The 19,610-nt window shown below is 44.3% G+C and overlaps 1 protein-coding gene across 1 annotated transcript; it reads left to right on the forward strand.

The window, feature by feature from the left end:
* Nucleotides 1-2,264: 2,264 nt before the first annotated feature.
* Nucleotides 2,265-17,870, forward strand: LOC308045482 (ligand of Numb protein X 2-like; the record flags this gene model as incomplete). Its single annotated transcript, XM_080352773.1, has 9 exons — nucleotides 2,265-2,653; nucleotides 5,248-5,474; nucleotides 6,867-7,063; nucleotides 8,377-8,745; nucleotides 11,027-11,212; nucleotides 12,292-12,466; nucleotides 12,642-12,852; nucleotides 17,116-17,274; nucleotides 17,735-17,870. 9 exons carry the CDS (start codon nucleotides 2,265-2,267, stop codon nucleotides 17,868-17,870), a joined length of 2,049 nt encoding a protein of 682 aa, XP_080208899.1.
* Nucleotides 17,871-19,610: the final 1,740 nt, after the last annotated feature.

Consider the following 19,610-nt stretch of genomic DNA (forward strand, 5'->3'; position numbering starts at 1 on the left):
AAAAAGCAGCAAGATTTTGGTGATACTTTTATCTTCCACAAGTTTTGAAGTTACTCATAAATAGGGTTCATCTTGTATAACCTTTAAACACAGAGAGCAGAGAATTAATTTGGTAAATAATCTCAAAAAAAACCCCATATAAAAGTAGTTTATCAGCAAAATTACCGTGGGGTTTGTTTTTGCTGAGAAAGTAGATTTGTTTAATCACCTGCCAAAGTTTTATGCAAGAACTACAACCCGAAGCACAGGTATTTCTGATGGGTAGATGTTTGCCTTGGAAGGTTGGTGTTTCTGTAACTGCTGGTGCTGAGCTGATTGATTAGAATTGGTAGGTGACGTTCAGTGATTGTCTGATGTCGAAATGTTTCCTTTTCGCTTGTAAAATCATTCAAGATCAAATAAAGACTCTTTATAAGTCAAACAGCAGGAATGCCTGTTTCAGATGGGGTATGTACCAAAGAACAGGGGTATTTCTAAGAGGGTATCGCATGGAAACAGCTGTGTTGATTCACTTGGGTGCTGTGTGTGAACTGTGCGTTCTCTTTTGGGGAGCACCGAGTCGGTCATGCAAGAGTTAAGGAGTAAATGCGAACAGAAGAGCCAGGTTTGTACATCCAGCCCAAGCGCTTTCCTCAGGGGGAAGATGCTTTCTGGCGCAGGAACAGGAGGAGAAGCAAACAACTCCTGCCCGGTGCCCGTCTGGAACCGTGACAGTAACGTTTTCATCTTTTGAAGTGAACAACTTTCTATGGCTTGGTAAAAATCAGTCTGTAAAACGGCTTGATTCTCTTAGTGATATGTTATGCCTTTAATTAAATAGCTGACTTACGCTTGACAATTAATTGGAGTGATGTGTGATTTTTATTAGAAACCCATGACTAATTTTTTCTTGCCGTTCTCGCTATCTTATTGTTCTTGCCTGCCCTCCTCCAAAGCTGCTGCGTGCCAGCCGTGTCCTGCGGGCACTGCTGCAGACCTGCGTTCGCTCTTGCTGAGGCTTTTACCTCTTCCAGATAAAGCAATTGTTTTCAGATATTTTCCATGTTGCCTTTCAGAATTTTTCCATTTCATCACAGTTCTGTGATTATTTTGGTTTCTTGCTTTTAAAAAGCTCTGGGATTTTTTACATAGACTTTTAAAAAATGCACCAAATCTCCCCAAAAAACCTCACCACCACAACAAAACCCTCCACTCTGTAATACAGTGTTATCATCTTCACTTAGTACTACATTTCCTTCATTAAAATAACTGCGAGGTTAAAAAAAAATCCTTCCTCCATTAGTCTCTGTGCCTGTAATCTGCTAGCAAACTGAAGTGAATTTAATATTTAATTATAATAGGCAAGATTCAAGATGGATGTGCCTGGAGACAACTCTGTTATTAATAAAATCAGTAGAGTGGCAGCTACAAAGACCTCAGTTTGCCCCTTATTTTATTCTCCCTGACTGCAAGAAGCTGAAGCTTTTCTGTAACGTTACAGCAAGCTGTGATGTGCACAATTATTTACATTTTTTCCATTTAGGAAGCTCTAGTCTTTTCATAGGAAATTTGTTTCCATGGGTGAACTTCGGCATGGATGAGTGGGGAACAATGCATTGTTTGTTAAAATGAACATTTTTGAAGGGAGTGGGCTTAAAAGGAAGGAAATGTAGTTTAGATTTAAGTTTCTTTTGAAATTTCCTCCTCTTGTTTTTCCTCATCCCTCCTCAAAACACAAAACAAAAATCCAAGCAGCTAGAAGACCCCAGACTGATGTTTCACCATAACATATCTTTGAAATATTTGGTATAATCTGGAACGCCAGAGAGGAACGTTGTCAGTTTAAAAATCACTACATTGGTTATCCTTCCCTTCCCTCTCTGGGTTGTTTTTCCTCAAGAACCCGCAGCTTTTGTCTCAGATTTCTAGTTCCTGTGTTTGGCCGGGTTTTATCTAGTCTGTGTCACTGGTGGGCGTAAAGTAATGTTAATATAAGCTTCAATTTATCCATGTGCTTAAACGTTTTGCTGAATGAGGTCCTTGTGTTCTCTGATCCCTGGGCTGATCATTCACAGGGTCACTCTGGAAGAACCCTAAGGTGAGGGTGAAGATACCGGGGGGGAACCGAAGGCAGGAACACCATTTAATTTTTAATGGGCTAGGTCTAGAGTGGCCAGTTGGCTGGAAATCTCTTTCTCTCCCTTTCCTTAGGGGTCCCCTGTGCGACAGCCGCTCCGTGACACGTTTCCCGGCTGCTGGGCCGAGCGTGCCCACTCCCGGCTCTCATGGCTGATCCTCTGGCAGAAGAACACGCGTCCCAAGCCAGTGAGCTCTGCTGCGAGTGCGGGCAGTTCCACCTCTTGCTGGACAATCACCTCTACAACTTCCAGGATGAAGTGGACGATGAGCTCACCTGCCACATCTGCCTTCAGCCTCTGCTCCAGCCTATGGACACCCCCTGCGGACACACATACTGTTTCAAGTGCCTTGAAAACTTCATGCAGGAGTACAACTTCTGTCCCATGGATCGGAAGAAGCTCTCTTTCCAGCAGTGCCACAAGTCCAGCCTTCTAGTACGAAACCTCTTGGATAAGCTGATTGTCTTGTGTCCTTTCAAGGCAGAGTGCCAGCAGATAATGCAGCGGTGTGAGCTAGAAGCTCATCTGCAGAACAGGTGCATTCCCATTTACGTTATATTATTGCTCCTTGTATAATGCCATCTGTCTCTTGTGCTTCTGACCAGGAAGATCCATTAAACTGGGGCAAGGTGGGACACCAGAGATGAGAGAGGGTGAGGCCATAAAGGTGGGTGGGTGAAGACAGCGTAATTATGTGTGTGCTAGGAAGGGCAGCTCGTGCTGCAGAGGTGCAGAATGAGGTACCTCCCCGCTGCCGTGCAAGTTGTCCACAGACACACAACCTATCAAATGCATATAAATTTGTGTTTCCTGATCTGGGGCACCTGACTCTGAAAATTATTACAAACATGCTTATTCTTGTTTCACTTGCACATAGAAGAAAGACAGGTACAAAGTCAACACTCTGGAAGCAAGGGATCGTGCAGTGTTGCCGGTTTAATTGGTCCAGTTAAGATAAATCTTTGATCCAAATCATGTAAGTTCCTTCAAGCTGCACGTTATGCCATTGCTGACTCATCTATTTACAATTCCATTACCTTCTCTCATTCTTTTGCTGAGAAAGAGAAGCAAATGAAAACTACTTTTTTCTTGGTTTTTTTTGCCCCCGCCTTGAGCACAGGGAGACTTTTTTCCTTGCTCTTGTCAGCAGAGATGTGTTTTGGTGCTTCCAGTGCTGGTTGAGCTGGTGACAGGCAGAATATTGTAGCTTTCAAAGAAGCGACAAAGAGCTCTCGCCATAGAGCTTGAAGAACGCTTGTTCCTACCTAGTTAATGATTGCAGGAGAGGGAGCGAAGTGCAAGCCCTGCTGCAGGTGGAAGCAGCCCTTCACCGCCACTGTGTTTTGTCAGTGAGCAAGGAGAAATGCAACAGGGTTGTTTCCCCTCAGCTGTGTTGTAGCTTTTTGTGGCGATGGCATACTGTAAAATTAGGTCAGGCAATGTGGAGGGAACAGTTGCACTCAGGATACCTTTGCCGTTCCAGCCAAGGATGTGTCCTTGCTCGTTTTTGATACCCACGAGCTGAGAGCTGTTAAAGCCAGAGGAAGTGATGGAAGATGCTTGTGTGTGCTTTTCCCTTGATCTATGAAAGCTTATGATCTCCTTTTTTCTTGAGCTAACTCTTGGTGCTGCTTTCTTGTTAGCAGGCAGGGCTGAAGGCTCAAATGGCAGGAACAAGACTGCCCAGATGTGCAGTTGTGTTGCTGGGGCCATGGCCCGTACGAGGGCTGAACCTTCCTCTCTGCTCTGAAAATATGCCCTGGTACCAGTAAACTGCTGTCACTTGGTAATCCCTTTGGCAGGAGAGTTAAATACAGAAGAGGGAAGCACCCTGAAATGTTTATGTTAGAGACTTGTCTGGAAACTCTTATCATGCTCTCATACATTTCATAGTTCTTTATATCATCCTTGGAGGGGAGTGTGTTCTGAAAATCGAGGCTATTTCACCTGGGCTGTAAGCATAGTTACGCTGAAAAACGAAAAAACAAATGAAAAGATAAAAAACTTACACTGAGATTTGAGTGTTCTGTTTTTTTAGTTTTAAGTGGGGCTATCTGATAGCAAGAGACTTACGGAAATAAGCACCTTGCAACTTGTTTTCTTGGGGGATTTCTCTGCCCTTTGCAAAATGAATTTGTTCCTTGACATCTTAAGATGGACCTGTACACAAGCCAGTCAATCAGCTTCTGTCTTTGAGTTTCAGGGTCATCTTACTGCTTGGAGAATAAATAACTAGAAATAAACCAGTGGAAGTAATATCAGGATGAGACTTGTTGATCCAGAATGTAAATAGACGAGTTTAATTTGAAAAGTGACTCTGGTAAACACCCAGTACTACTCATGTCTCTGAAAGTGATGCTTTTGCATTCATCACACTCCTCACCTGACACCTTTTTCTTATAAGTACTCTTGATAAAAGAGCTTGTTTTTCCTTACTCGTTTTGCCGAGATAGGCTGGCTGTGGTGACACTGCCTACAGAGCGCATTTTGTTCAATGGAGAATTGGGTCTTGAACCTCTGTGTGGGGAGCAGTTGGTGGGTTTATAAACTCCTGCAAGTTGTCTCAATTCAAGTAGAGCTGCCACCCGCATGGACTGGAGGTAGAATGCTGTCTGAGGGTCAGATCTCATTCAGCAGCAACAACAACAACAAAAAGCAAGCCTCACTTGCTGCTCTTGCGTGTTACTGGTTTGTTAAAAACAAAGCCTGATTCAAGGCTAAGCTTGAAACTTGAGCCACTTCCTCTGCATAGAGATACAGTTCACAGTCATCTCTAAAAGGCCCAAGCTAAGTATTTGCTTATATTTTTAAGAAGTATTGTTTTCTTCACTGAGTGTTTGCCAGGTAAATATTTAGCAAGGGAGACTCCGGTTCCTATTGCATTCCCCTTTTTAAAATAATTTGCTTAATAATTTTGAAAGTAATATAATAACAAGCCCACTCTTAAGCTGATAAAAGTAGAAGCTGAAGGTCAAATGAGAATAAATTTTAGCATCTATGATACGAGCTTTGCATCTGACAAGAGACTGAACGTGCTTCTTCACATACCTTTGTCAGTCAGAGCCTGCACGTGCTGGAATAACCACGCAGGCAGAGACTAAACACTCACAGTTCCTGACAATCTCTCTAGGTGTCCTGGTTTCAAGAAATACAAATCTGAACTACAGCGGAAAAAGAATCCTGTTTCCAAAGGGAAGGAAGATCCTCCTGCCAAGGTGGAGCCAAACACGCCCAAGGACCCAGAGGTACCGAGCGGAGGGTCGTCCCTTGTGGCAGAAAGCTCCGCAGCGGCCGTGGTGTCGCTGGGGACTGCAGAACCTGGGCTGGTTAATCCAGCTTTTGAGGAGACTGAAGAAGGTGAGAGTTTCATACAGAAATGTAATTATGTAATTAACTTTTATAATATAAAAAGAGGTAATAATCTCAGACAATTCAATTTTTAAAGTATCCCCCAACATTCTTAGATATCCTCAATGCTATTCAGCCATTAGTAGCCATTGCAGTAATCTCTTTCCTCAGCTTGTCCTTGAGCAGAAGGGAAACACATTCACGCACATCAGGTGTGGTGGGATCTGCTCACAAGCACAAAACTGCCTGTGCAAAACAATGTGGAGAATCTCTGCTAGACTGCAGTGAATGTTTGCAGCATTATTTGTAGAAACAAAGGCAGTCCCTGTCAGTGTGAACATGGAGTGCTTCAAGCACTTACAGAAGCCAAATAATTAGTGACTAGGAAATGTTCCAGCTTCTTCTTAATCTTAAGTTAAATATACAGTCAGTTTCCTGGAGCGGTCAGTGCCTCCCTAATGGTGTGAGGTGTGTTTTTATAGCATAACTTAGTGTTTGGATTAAACCTTGCAGATAAAAGTAACCATCTCCACTTCAGTGTAGAACCCCTTGTCTTGACCCCTGCTATAAGGCAGCAGCGTGGAATCTTGGTCCTTTGTTTCACACTTAGTCTCAGTTTCCAAGTGCTGAGGTGCCGGAGCGGTCAGCTGCTGTGCCCGTGTCGGGGTTTATACATGGGTCAGTTTACTTCTCTGTTGGCTTTTTCCTGAAGTACACCTGGGCCAGGTTGTGCATCTCCTGTGTGACAACTGCACTTCACCCTGACAGGCAGCATGCTTGGCTTCCTTAGCGTTGGGCCTGCCTCAGCATTGCAGTGCTTATAGATTTATTATGACTTGCTAGCAATGACTTTCATCTTCAAAGTGTCTGAGAAGCATTGCTTAGTCTTCAGGATGCTGTGAAATGGGTAAACATCACTCCTGTTTTAAAAGAGAGGGGGTGGGAAAAGAGGAAGAAAGGAAATTAGAGGAGGGAAGTTGCCTGTGGTGAAGTCACCGCAATAGCAGACCAGTAATTACAGCTCAGGAGTTCCCTTTTCTAATGGGCATCATGGAATTTGGCATTTGTGAGGTGTGCGCTTCTGGTAGTCCAGCTGTCACAGTAGAAAAATAAATCTCTAAACGGTAAGTGAAACACACTGAATGCCCTTTAATAAAACTCAAGAAATAATAATGAAAGAGTTTAAATTTGCTGTAAGGTAAGGGAAGATGGGAAACATTCTGGAGAAACTGTAAAGAAACAGGCTTTTAAAGTTTTTAATCTGACCTATTCTTTCCTGCTAGCTGCTTTCCCTCCAGACACTACTTTGAACACACCCTGCCAGTGCTACAAATCTTGTGGTGCTATGTGAAGGAAAATTCTATTAATATGTTATTTTTTTTGCTTCATTTCCACAATTAGAGCTTCCTCAGAGAACTAGTCTTGTGGCTGAAACAAACACAATTGAAATTCACCGAGAAGACCCAGAGGAAGAGCTGGGGATGAGGATAGTTGGGGGTAAAGACACCCCGCTAGGAAACATCGTTGTTCAGGAAGTCTTGCGGGATTCTGTCATTGCTGCGGATGGAAGAATAGCACCTGGGGACCATATTCTTGAGGTAGGTAAAACCCCACTGGCAGTCCCACTGCTTCTCTTGACTTGACATGAGGGCCAAGGGAGGAGAGTTGTTTAGAGAAACTGGGAAATCTCTGCAGCTGAGTTTTAAAGCACTGATGAGATTTGTATGTCAGTAGCATTGTGTATCTGCTGAGGCTGAGCAGCAGATTTTTGAGGCTCCTTCCAGTCACATTTACCTTGCAGATTCGATTGCTTTTTGAAATTTAGATCATTTTGGATAAATCAAAAATATTTGTATCTGATAAGTTTCACCCGGTAGCACCACTGCTCTGCTCTAGTTACTAAGTCCTATAATTGCTTGCTCTACTATGTTGCTTAACCTGCATATTCTCCATGGGCAGGTCCAAAGTTTACGGCCTTACGACTTGAAGTAAGCATCAGATATGTACTGTGAGTAATAAAGAGCAGCAGCCTCGCACTGTGCTGACCCATGGCCAGATTTACTTTCCAGATTCATCGCGCCGCATTGCAGTGGCTTGATCGGGATGACTTGCGCATGGCAGCGAAGCGTGCGCGCAGGGGAACTGTTAGCACCTCCTGGCAATGGCTGCCCCGTCATTTCACAAGCCATAAAGACCTAATTGTCTTGTTGGACTGTGGACTTCAGTACGGACAGGCGGACCCATGTGCACAAGTGGCTGATGCAGTCTTTGGGTTGGTTTCTTGGAGAGACCAATAGATTAAATTCTGTTTTATCCAGTTGAATTGTACATGTCTCAGTCTTGACTGGGCTGTAAACAGGGCAGGTCCCCATGCTTAATAGCCCTATTAGCATCCTAAAAGAAGACTGCACGTAGTGTTATGTGACAACACACAAAGCGAAAAGTAACTTCTCAGAGTTGGTAAGGAAAGCATGATTAGACTGATGATTCCAGAAGCTTGTAGACTATGGACCACTCCTCAACTTAAAAGTTGAGGACAGGTAGTCTCCAATTTGAGTTTTCTCCAAGTGTGTGTTGAAAGCTGGAAGTTAAGGGAAAGCAGTTCTGCATTGCCATGGGGTGGATGAAATGATTGAATATTTTGCAGTTTCAGGTTTGTTAGTTATGTGAGATGTCCTGTCTTGTCCCCATCCTCAGCTATTCACCATCAATTATGGTCTAATTTAATCTGCTTGCTTCTGCATTTTTAGAAAGCTCTGCTCTCTAATGTGCATCAGAAGCAGCTGCTTCAGTCACAGCGTTGCACAGGGAGTTGTACAGCCCGTCTCCAACTCTGTGATGTTCCACACTGCGGACAGTACCTAAATTATGTAGGTTCTGATTAGTGACTCTGGTTTGTTTGTCTTTCTAGGTGAATGGCGTCAACATCAGCAGCGTGACTCACTGCCAAGCTGTCTCCTTCCTGCGCCACCCAGGTCCTGTTCTCCACCTCATGGTCCTGCAGGAGAAGGGATTTTCCAACAAGACTGCACAGCAGGATTCCACTTCTGCTACGAATCGGGAAGTGATCCACGTTACCTTAATAAAGAGAGACCGATCCGAACCCTTGGGAATCAAACTGATCAGGAAGACAGATGAGGCAGGGATTTTTATTCTAGATATGTTAGAGGGAGGTTTGGCAGCCAAAAATGGAAAGCTGAGTCGGAATGACAGAGTCCTGTCGATAAATGGCCAGGATTTGAGGCAAGGAACACCTGAGACTGCTGCACAGATAATCCAGGTAATTTATGACACGGTGATGTTGTATGGCTAATGACTCTGCAGCTGCCTGTGTTGATGGCAGGGCTCCTGTTCTGACCTGGGGGCTAACAGAACACACCAGAGCAAACTGCAATCCTTGAAATATCTCTTTGGGAAAATTACTTCCCTGCAGATGTGTGGGAAGCACTGCTTCCAAATGAAGATAAACACCAAGAGTGGGAATCCATCGTGAGTCATCTCTGACAAGTCTGGAGCAAGGCCGTGGCTCATGGCACTTGAGTTCAGCCAAGGCCGTGGGGTGGAGGCTGGAACCTTTTTTGCAAAGTGAATACTTGTGTGCCCTGAGTAGATGCGTGCAGCGGCGACAAGGAGACACCAGGGCAGCTGCTTGTGCTTCAAGCACTCAACCTAAAGATATTTGCTGGGAGATGTGACAGGCTGGCAGCACAAAACAGAACCCTTCTGGTTGATCTGAAGTACTCTCTCACCATTCTACCTGCATTAGGGAAAGGAGTCTAGAACACAATGCGAGGCACCGCAGACTAAAAACATTCTAAAATACTCAATGGGTAAAAGAGAGGTGGTCGTTCCCTGTGCAACAGAAGGGTGCTTCTGTTGCAGCATGCCACATGTTTTGGTGAAAGGAGTAGGCAAGGAATTCTGGTTAAGGATTAAGGATTGCTACATGTGCAGCAGATATCATGTAGATCAGTTTAAATTCTTTCATCTCCCTAGGCGGTGACCTCCAGCTTCTGTTTTTATCTAAAGATCCTGACACAATACATCTCATCACATACTGTTTATATTCCGGAAAGGATCTGAGGTCAGCAGAGTGAGGGAGAGACTGTTCTCTTCCTGGTAATTGGCAGAGGAGTGCAATGGAATGGGAGAACAGAAGAGCAGAGTTCCAGCGCTAAGATCCTTTTTAATGTTATGTATGTGATTCCATTCTATGGCCTCTTAGAATTCTGTTTGCATCCCACTAGTGTTGCTGTATTTCTGTCGTAATGTGCAAACACAACTCCCATGTGAGGAACTATGTCTTGGTCCCACTGAAACCAGTAACCAAAGTATCAGAACCAGCTTCACTAGGTTTGGGGATCGAATTCCTTTTCAAGTGACATTAGTGTAAAACTGTGCCAGTCTTCCATACGTTATCTGTTCTCCTGAAGACTAATTCAAATTCTCAGTTAAACATATTTTAATTGCAAACCATTTGCAGAAAAGAGTCCTTCTACCTGCATTATAAAGTACCATTTACAGCTACATATATATGCACAGCCAGCCATAGTCTGGTACTCCTGGTTGAAGGGGAAGGCAAATCCCCACCTTAGGACACGATGTTTACAATATATTTCATGAAGACATGGATGTGTCTGCAAAAAAATTCCTCTATCTGAAGTGATTTCAGAGGCAAGAGGCTTTTAAATTCCATTTCAGAAGACAAAACTCTCCTGTACTAGTTTAAAAAGAAAACGGTTGATGCAGTCTCTCTTCCGAGGCTAGGGAATTCGGTGCGGTAGCACCAGGGGAACGAGGTCCCGTGTCAAGAAGCGAGAGCAGCACCCGCGCTTCTCTCATCTGCTGCAGGAAATGCCCCAAGTGAGCACACAAGCCTCACCCCCGTGGAGTCCTTCACAATAAGGTTTTGTCCAATTATCTGCAAGAACAAACCAAATTAGAAGAGCAGTAACAATAGCAAATACTTTCCCTGTAGTTCTGCCAAGGCTAGACATCCAGCTGCTTAAGCGTTTAATTGGCAGCAGTCTCAGACAAAAGGTCATGTCTTCAGGTACTCTGGGTAAAAAAAAAGGGTGGGAGATGTTGAACAATAGATGTGCTACATAAGCTGGGAGGGAAAGAGCTTTAAAAGTTTCTTTACAATAAAGAAAAAGCTTCCAACTTGTATCACGGTCATCCATCGTGTGGACCAGTTAGCATTCTAGCTCTGTTCGTTTTGTATCACAACACAATACACTATTTTGCTTATTCGTACTGAAGTGGAGGAAATGAATCATCCCTTTTCGTTTGGCACTTGTGCGGGGAGGGAGGCATGAGTGAAGCCTGCCTCTGCTCCTCTTCCTTCTGATTAACATTTGCTAATTGCTTTTTTCTTTACACTGTAGGATTCTGCGTCTCTTTCCAAAAACATTGCCTTGCGTGTCATAGCCCTGTTTCAGACCCTTTGGAGAAACCGCTGCCAACCCTTCTCTCTCCCCAACAAATGTCAGGGGCTGTCCCGAATTCCTAACTTATTTTTCTATCTATTTTATTTACACTCTTTTTGTTTCTCCTGGCAGACCACTGAATCCAGAGTGAACTTTGTTGTCCTGAGGCAGGCAGGCGTACAGCTCTCGGACCCGGTAGAAGACGGCAGCACATCAAATAACAGCAGCAGCAGCAGCAGTAGCAATGGGGGGAGCCCCGTGCACCATCGGAGACGACTAGACCAGAATCACTACAGACGAAAATCTAACTACCAGAAGGTGAGTTTGGTAAATAATGGCAAAAGCGCTGGTTATTCTTGATCCAGGAGATCTATTATGTTTGCTCCGTGATGGCGATTTATCATCTAAGACGGATCAGTAGCTCCATTTCTTCTTGAGCTATTGAAAAGCAGGTTTGTGGCTTTTGGTACTGGAGAACTGCACATTGGTCACCTTCTGGGAAAAAGAGTTTTTTTAGGGAGAAATGTGTCGAAATTTCTTCTAATGTCTCTACTGTTGATGCCAAACCAGCATTTCATCCTTTCTTGTCTGGAAAGGGCAATGGGAAATTTCTAATACCATCCATGAGACGCTTGGGACTGGCTTCTTGACACTCATCAAGCACAACGTGTTCAGGGTACTGCACATGACACTGAGTTGTGCCTCTGCTTTGGAGCTAGAGGGCTTTATGGCACAGAAGTACAAACTACACAAATTACACCGTAGTGCTCCTGTGACTCCAGCGACGCGTATGTCATTTATTTGTGTATTATATGAAACAGTCTGAGCAAGAGGAGAAGCACCATCCTGTTGTACCAAGAGAGATTTGCTCTGTTTAGAACTTCCATTTGAGTGAGAAAACATGCTAAAACTGCTTAGACTTCTGTGTCTAAAAGTCTCCGGAGTTTAGTAAGTAGCTGTCATAAACAGCTGGAGTGTGTGTCTCTGATTTAAATCCTAGAATATTGTTTCTATAGCATACGCTATAATATGTGCTTCCACTGCAACCTAAACATTTAGTAGTAGTCAGAGAGAGGTTAATTGCTTGATATGAATGGCCTTGAAATGAATTCATAGCTTGTTCCTCAGTGCAAAATTGTTCTCCTTGGTGAGCATCTCTCTACAGCAAGTTAATGTGGATCATTAGGAGAGCAGTGCCTCAGTCGTGGTATCACTTTGGAAACACAGGGTAGTATTTCTACCCAGAACAAGAAAATGAGAAGCTGACTTTTCCACCCAGCAATATTGCTGAAATGTTCTGGGTCAAAGATACAGATTATGTTATTTTCTTCCAGATCTGGGCGTCTCATGTGAATTGCATTAACAAAGCTGCATTCTGTACTGTCATTCCTTTGTAGGATTTACCTCAGGGATATGCAAGTCATGAAAAGACAGTTGCAATAAAAAAGGAACCAAAGGAATCTTTAGGAATAACAATTGGAGGTGGAAGGGATAACAAAAACAAGCTCCCTATATATGTAACGAGTGTGCAGCCCATCGGATGCCTCTTCAGGGATGGCAGAATCAAGCGAGGTAAGGAGGCTCTGAGACCCTTTATCCTTTCGGAACTGTTTGGTTTGGGTTTTTTAGTGAGAGTTGGACTTGGACACTAAAGTGAGGCTGGAACAGGGTTCCACCTGAGACCCTGAGGCAGAAATGGGCTTCATAGCGAAAGGTCTGTAATAATCCTATCTTACTTAATCAACAGGAGATATACTTTTGAGCATAAATGGCATTGATTTGACTCACCTGAACTACTATGAAGCTGTCTCAGCACTGAAATCTAATGCTGCTTCCCACTCAGTCGTACTGAAAGCCTTGGAAATCATTTCGGCGAACTCGGCAGAGCCGTCTCTGGACATCAAGGAGCAAGGATTCAGCTGGTCTCCCCTCTGGATCACATGGCTTGGATTGCCCAGGTACATTTGTTTGGTGACTCTGTTCAATCACAGAGTTGACTTTCACTCAAATGCTACAAATAATTGCTTTGTTGGTTGACCTGGAAGCATGACTGGTATTCTCACTTAGCTCTAAGGCACTGGAAAGCCTTATTTGTCAATGAGATCATAGTATTTTGAATGCATAAGAAACTTCCATTGCTTTTTATAGTGTGAGCCATCATTCCCTGCTTCTGCTGGACAGTAACCATATGTCAGAAGTTCCTGACATTTTTTCTTCTAAGAGAACTGACACAGAAAATAAGAAGTTTAGATTCTGGCATTTGAGGCACTGAGCTGACATTTAGTCAATACAGATACAGTCTCTGCCAAAATATCATTAACTGAAATCAGTCTGTGGCTCTTTCTGGATTGCATAACAAAAGCCAGCAGATACCTGTGCTGTTGTACAGTTTCTGATCTGATAACCTCAGTTAGGGGCAGGCGTTATTTCAGTCCAATTCTTTTTGGCTGTCAAAACTGCGTCATCTACAGCACAAAGCAGAAATGATTCTGGATAGTTGAGTTTTCCTTCTGCAAAGCTTTGGACTGTAGACTTAGCACAGATTTTAGCGGCAACACGGTAAGTTCCAGACAACACAGCTAAGACTTTGAAAGCTTGAATTTCTGTCTCCTTCCTGGAGAGGTGAACCTCTGGTTTGCTCGCTTTTGCAGTTCCATCAAAACGCATTCAGCTGTGTGAGGCAGAGCCTGTTTTCAGTCCAGCTGACTGGAGGAGGATTGCGCAGGAGAGGCACGTGGAACAAGCAAAGCCAAACCCTTCTGTGGGAAGCTCCGATTATTTACAGCCTTGTTTCTTGAGGCACCTGAAAAAAGAAATACTAACAAAGCCTCCGTTACCTTGCCCTTGTGTTACTTAGCAGCCTAATGCTAAACAAAACAGCCCAGGGAAGGTGCCTTTTGTCTCGAGCGACAGTAACTTGGCTCATACTCAGCAGTGTCCTACAAATTTCCTCCGCTCGCCCGGGGAATCAGCCTGTTCTGTGCAGGCCTGGTATGAACTAGCCCGAGCTGCACCTGCATGGCCCAAACCTGAGCACCAACCTTCAGATGCTGGCTGGTGTTTGCTCCTCATGGGAAAACCTGGCTGTGCTTTCTCCTTTCTTCCTTTTCCCATTTTTTGGATGTCTGGTGGCTTGCAGCTTCACCACACTTTCTGCTACAGGGACTCTTTGCTCATCTGCCACCTGCCTTCATTTCAACGGTATCCTGACATTACCATATGTGGCTTGAAATGCATTTGCTGCTGGTTGTTGGCTCCCCTTAGTTTAACTGTTACTGTACCTTGCTGAAGGAGGAGCAATGATTTCAGGTGCCCCTGCTGCTCTTCAGTCTTCCTTTCTTACTCTGACCTGAATTCATACATCTGAGTTTGCTGTTCTTCTGTGGCTGTGAGGGTGGTTAGGAGGCACAAAGCAAGGTTATTTCATTTCAGGATCTGACAATAATCTTCCTTCTTCTTTCCGGTAATAAAAATGGCTGTGATTCTTGTATTTCCTCACTCATTTTTCCACCTGCTCACAGTAAGACCTGGTAGCAACCAGCTGGTCATCCACAGAATGAATGATTTCCCTAAAGCCACTAAGAAATCTGCCTTTTTCAGCTAACTATTTATATTTGACATTGTGGCTTGCGTAATCAGATTATTTTCAATTATTGCTTGAGAATCTGTGAACTGAAATGGCACCATTCTTGGTCAGCTGTAAATGTTCAGGGTGCCTCTACACCAGCGTTTTAGTTTGGCTCAGGAACGTGCCGTTGAAGAGAGAGTCCCAGATGCCCTCACCTGCTGTTGTAGTTCAGGTTACAGAGAGGCCTCGACCTGCACAAACGGGGTTCCTTGTCAACAGGACTAAACTGGGAGCTCTGCAGAGGAAATCCCACTGCAGTCTGGCACCAACAGACCCCGTGTGCAATGTGAGATTACAGAAAATGCCCTGAAATGTACCCAAACTAGAGCTTGTGTCCTCAGCACCAGTTGTTTCACTCCGAGCTGTTCTTTCCGGGCTGCCCTGCTAAAGCAGACATAGCCTTAGAACGCTATTACAGAGCGTCTGGCGGTACAGCGAGAAACTTTAAAGTTTATTGCTGATGGCGAGCGTGATTTTGGGGTTGTTTAGCTTCTTTTTGCAGTTAATACTGTGATCCAGCGGAAAGATCCTTTCCTCCTTAGAGGAAACCCAGGTATTTCTGATTTGAAGCTGAACTTTGTGCGGAAAGGCTGAAGTTAGTGCTCCAGGCCAAGGAAGTGTATTTGGTCGTTGCAAAACTTGAGCCCACAGTGTTTGATTCCAGCCTTGATTCTCCTATCTGTGGTTTTCTGTTGATGTCAAATGCTGTTTGCTCTCTCGGTGACGTGCTGTTTCTGAAATGTGTGTAAGCTTGGAGTATCTTCCACCTCCGACCACGGCCAGTGCTCCACGCTTCCAACGAAGATACAAACATAAGAAGGATGGTGTAGTAATATTTTCCAGAAAGTCTAACCTCAGGCAACTAGTACTGGCTGTACTGAACCAGCTGGCCAGTATCTTTCTTGCATTTTTGGTCTTGTAATACACCTGTGGGTAGCTCTGCTGTCCTTGTAAACTTACTTCTCCATTCTTTGCTTTGTTATTAATTGGTGGGGGTGAGTGTTCAAAGCTAATCATAGGGACTTATTGCTACTGAGTGTTTATCATCGTCACTGTATATGTCACCTAAGACAGCATATGAACTTTACTTGATTTCTCCATAGGATTATGTTAAATCAATAACAGCTACTGGTAGTAAGAAATACCATCTCCAAATGCTGGTTTGGAGGGGATGTGCATCCCAATTCATTACACACCGAATCCTAAAGATACTAGAAATACCAAGTTTACAGATAAACTTATCTTTTCTCTGTAAAGGCTTTGACTCTCAAAACCAGTAACTGTGCACAATGTGGCTTAGGGATAATTCCGCGGGGGGGAAAAGCAGTTTTCCTCCTGCCTTGAGGTTTATCTGGAGCAAAACTTCACCTTTCTGTGAGGCCTAACATTCTTTTCCCACAGTCATAATATAATCAATCCATGTTTCTCTTCCTAAAAACCCTTTTTCACGTGGAAAAATTATTTCTAGCAAACAGCCTTTTCCTACTCTTGGAGAAAAGTGGTTTGATTTCTATTCTGTGCTGCCTGGTGCTTACCCCTCTTGCTCCCTGGGCTATTTATTTATTTGCACTAGCTGCCACATACACTTCTCATAGCTGTGGTTTTACACTTGTGTGGTGCCAGGAGAGGAAAACCGTCGGCAAGCCAGAGCTGGGTCTTCCAGTGTTTATGTGTGAAGAACTACAAAAGTAAATTACAGTTTCAAAGCAGATAATTAGATCTTTCTCCTAGCGAGAAGTTAACTGAGGCGGCTTTTGAAATCTGAAACTCATCTGCAAACTGCTCAAACAAAGCCCTTGGGGCAAAACCGTTTATTAGGAGAAGTTTAGCTGCTGGAACAGCTCGGTGGGAGCAGTTTCAGCCAGCGAACGTGACCTGTGAGCTCTTGGCGCTCCTCGTCAGAGGCTTCGTGTGTCTTTGCGCTGCAATCTCCAGGAGCAAGGGCTCTTAGCAGTTGTGTGTCGCGTTCTCCAGGGCAGCCCTGGCGCTGCAGAACCCCAGCAGCCTGCTGAGAGGACACCAGCTCAAAACCAGCAGCCTGGTGTCTCTGAGGACTCCAATACTAAATTGTACATGGCAATCCCAGGTGTAGGTCCTGCAGGAAAGACCTTTCACACTCTGATTTGCTTGTTAGTAGAGGAAAGGCTGCCGGACCTCCCGTGTTTACCTTCCATCATCAGTGATACGCAGCTGCTGAATGCCTCCATTGTACCCAGCACGTAGCTCCATTCTCATTAATTGCATGGGTGTAACTGCTGTTTGTGATCAATTTGGGTTTGTCACAAGTACAGTGTATGTTCATTAGTACAATTAATGAAGTTATTAATGAATCTTTCAGGTAATGGTAATTTTCTGCTGCCTCTTAAGCTAGCACTGACAATACTGAAAGCAGATTTCCAGAGGGCTGGCATATCTAGATTTGAGAATGCCCTGCAAGGGGGTTGCCTCAAATCCTTAAAAAAACCACGCAAATAAATATGAGACTGGTACTTAGTTGCGTTTTCCAGAAGGGAAAACATACATTCCTGGTCAGGCAGTCTTTGAAACACACTTAACAAGCTGTCTCTGGTTTTGACTGTGCCTGTCTCCACAGCCACCTCCACTGCTGTCAGGATATTGTCCTCAGCAAAGGGAACCTGGAGAGCTGGGGCTTCAGCATTGTCGGCGGCTTTGAGGAGAGCAAAGGAAACCAGCCGTTCTTCATCAAAACCATCGTGCCGGGCACTCCTGCCTTCCGAGACAGGAAACTCAAGTACGTACGAGCTCCCCTGCAGGTCCCTGTGTTTGTGTCAGAAACGCGATGGGTATTTATGTCCGTGTTTTACGGAGGGGCTGGCTTTTACCCTTTTAACAAGCCGAGCTAAAGGTTAACGACTTCCAATTCTTACAAGCTCATTTGTGTAGTTAATGATGTTACCAAAGTTGTAACAAACCAAGTTCTACATGAATGAGCATTTTGGTTTCTCTATAGAGGTGCAACTAAAAGGAATTAACGGTTGTTTTAAAAGGCTGTAATGTTTTAATGGAGTAATTACATGATAGAAGTGGAAAGGGAAAGTTTGAGATGAATCTCAGACTGTGAAGCGAAAATGTTGCTTCAACAAGGAGTTGATGATGTTGGCTCAGGGTAGGTTAGATGACCTTGGGGGTCCTAGGGCACAGCATTAACAACAATTAAGTCCTGACAAGCATGTTTCTCATCTTCTGATTAGGTGTGGAGATGAAATAGTGGCAGTAAATGGAGTGCCAGCGATAGGAATGAGCAACTCTGAACTAATCCCAATGCTGAAGGAACAACGGAACAGAGTGACGCTGACTGTGGTGTCCTGGCCGGGAAGCCTCGTGTGAAAGCTCCAACTAAACACCGAACACTTGCAGGTACCAGTTGGCCATCCCGCAGAGCTAAAGATGTGACAGACCAAGGGACTGCTGAACTCCTGCTCCGCAGTGAATTGCCATGGAAGACTTTTGGTGTCCTGTTTGCTGAAAACATGTCATTCCTGTGCTGAGGTCATCAACAAATCTGGTGGTTGATTCAAAGCAACGGTTCATCTGAACAGTTGTTGTGGCTTCCTGGGCTCATTAAAGCTCTTTAGGGTGGTGATGCAGGGAAAGCTCTTTTTCCAGTGTTTCTCTACAAATTGCCTTTGAGGCGCTTTGCTCCATTTTAGAGCTCTGCTTTCCCTTCAAGATTATGATCAGGTTAAAACAGGCACGACTGCCCCATTTCCCCTGCTAATGTAATAGTTCTGCTACTGATCTGACCACCATTCTTGGACAATGAGTTATTTTATATGTGCTTTTAAAAGCCAATAATAAAACCATAAGGATGGGTTCCCTAATGGAGCTGTTCCTGTAGACCCCAGCGTTGATATTCTTAGGTGTACTTATACCCAATGAATGTGTTTATACAATAAAAAACCAATTGTAGCTCTCAGGGCTGACAGCAGAAGAGCACTGAGGTTAGCAGGATGTGTTGACCCATATGGGTCAACAAGTAGCTGTTGTGAATCCCAATTTAGGATCCCACTGAATATGCCAATTTGCCACAAATGGGCAATTTAGACCGTGTAAAGAACCACTGTTACATGTACCAGCAAAAGTGGTTTCACTGACGTGACTTTAACAAAGTTCATTCTTATTGAACAGAGGATATAACAATGATTCAAAGTTCCCAAGATACAAATTCAAGTTATAAAACAAAGTTATGATGTATGGTGTTGGTTGCTTCCCAAAGATCTCAGCTTTGAGGAGGAACCTTGAGAGGTGTCCATGCAGCAGCTGCCTGGCAGGAGAGCTCAGAGAAGGGTCTCTTAGGATGTCATATTTATGGAATAAAGTGGTTGGCTTGTGGTCAAATTGCACGTGATGGACACGTGAGACTCTTAGTGTCCTCGGTCCCTGGTCCGAGTTGTGGAAAAGCCACCTGCTGTTCATGTGCTAATCACATGACAGGTGTTCCAAGCTCACGGTGTCACTGTGGGGTGTCAGAGACCAGCCTGGTTACAGCTGCGGCCCTGACCTCCTTTGGACCCTCTACCGAAGTGCCACTAGTTTTGTTAAGGAATCAAGTGCATCCGTCACAGTAGCCAGAGACAAGGAACTTGTTTCATTTTCATCCCCTTCCTCAGCTTGATTTCCCTGCTTTTATGACTCGATAAAATGACCAAGTTTTCCTACAGTAGGCAGATGATGATGCAAAGAGGCTTGTTACAAGACACCTCTGTCCCAGGTTTCCAGAGATCAGATGCAGAATTAAGGCGGGGGGAGGAGGACGTACCTGACCCAGCAGGGTCAGGCATGTGTCCTGAGCTCCTGCAGTTCTGTTCTGGTCCCTCGTGCAGCTGAAGCAAGTGACCCCCTCGCTGGATGAGGGCGAGCCCCAAGGGCCACTGGCCACCTCAGCCATGTGGGACCAACTGCGTGAACTAAGTGACCTGCAGGACAGTGCTCCACTTGGCTTCAGGTCAAATCCACACTATTGTTACAATTTAGAGTACAAGAATTAAAACCAAGGCAGGTTGGTTTGACCTGTGACAACTTGTTGAGCGCCTACCTGGAAACCTCCTCTTTTAGCATGTTGTTAAT

The sequence above is a fragment of the Nesoenas mayeri genome (assembly GCF_963082525.1).
Source record: "Nesoenas mayeri genome assembly, chromosome: 13".
NCBI lineage: Eukaryota > Metazoa > Chordata > Aves > Columbiformes > Columbidae > Nesoenas > Nesoenas mayeri.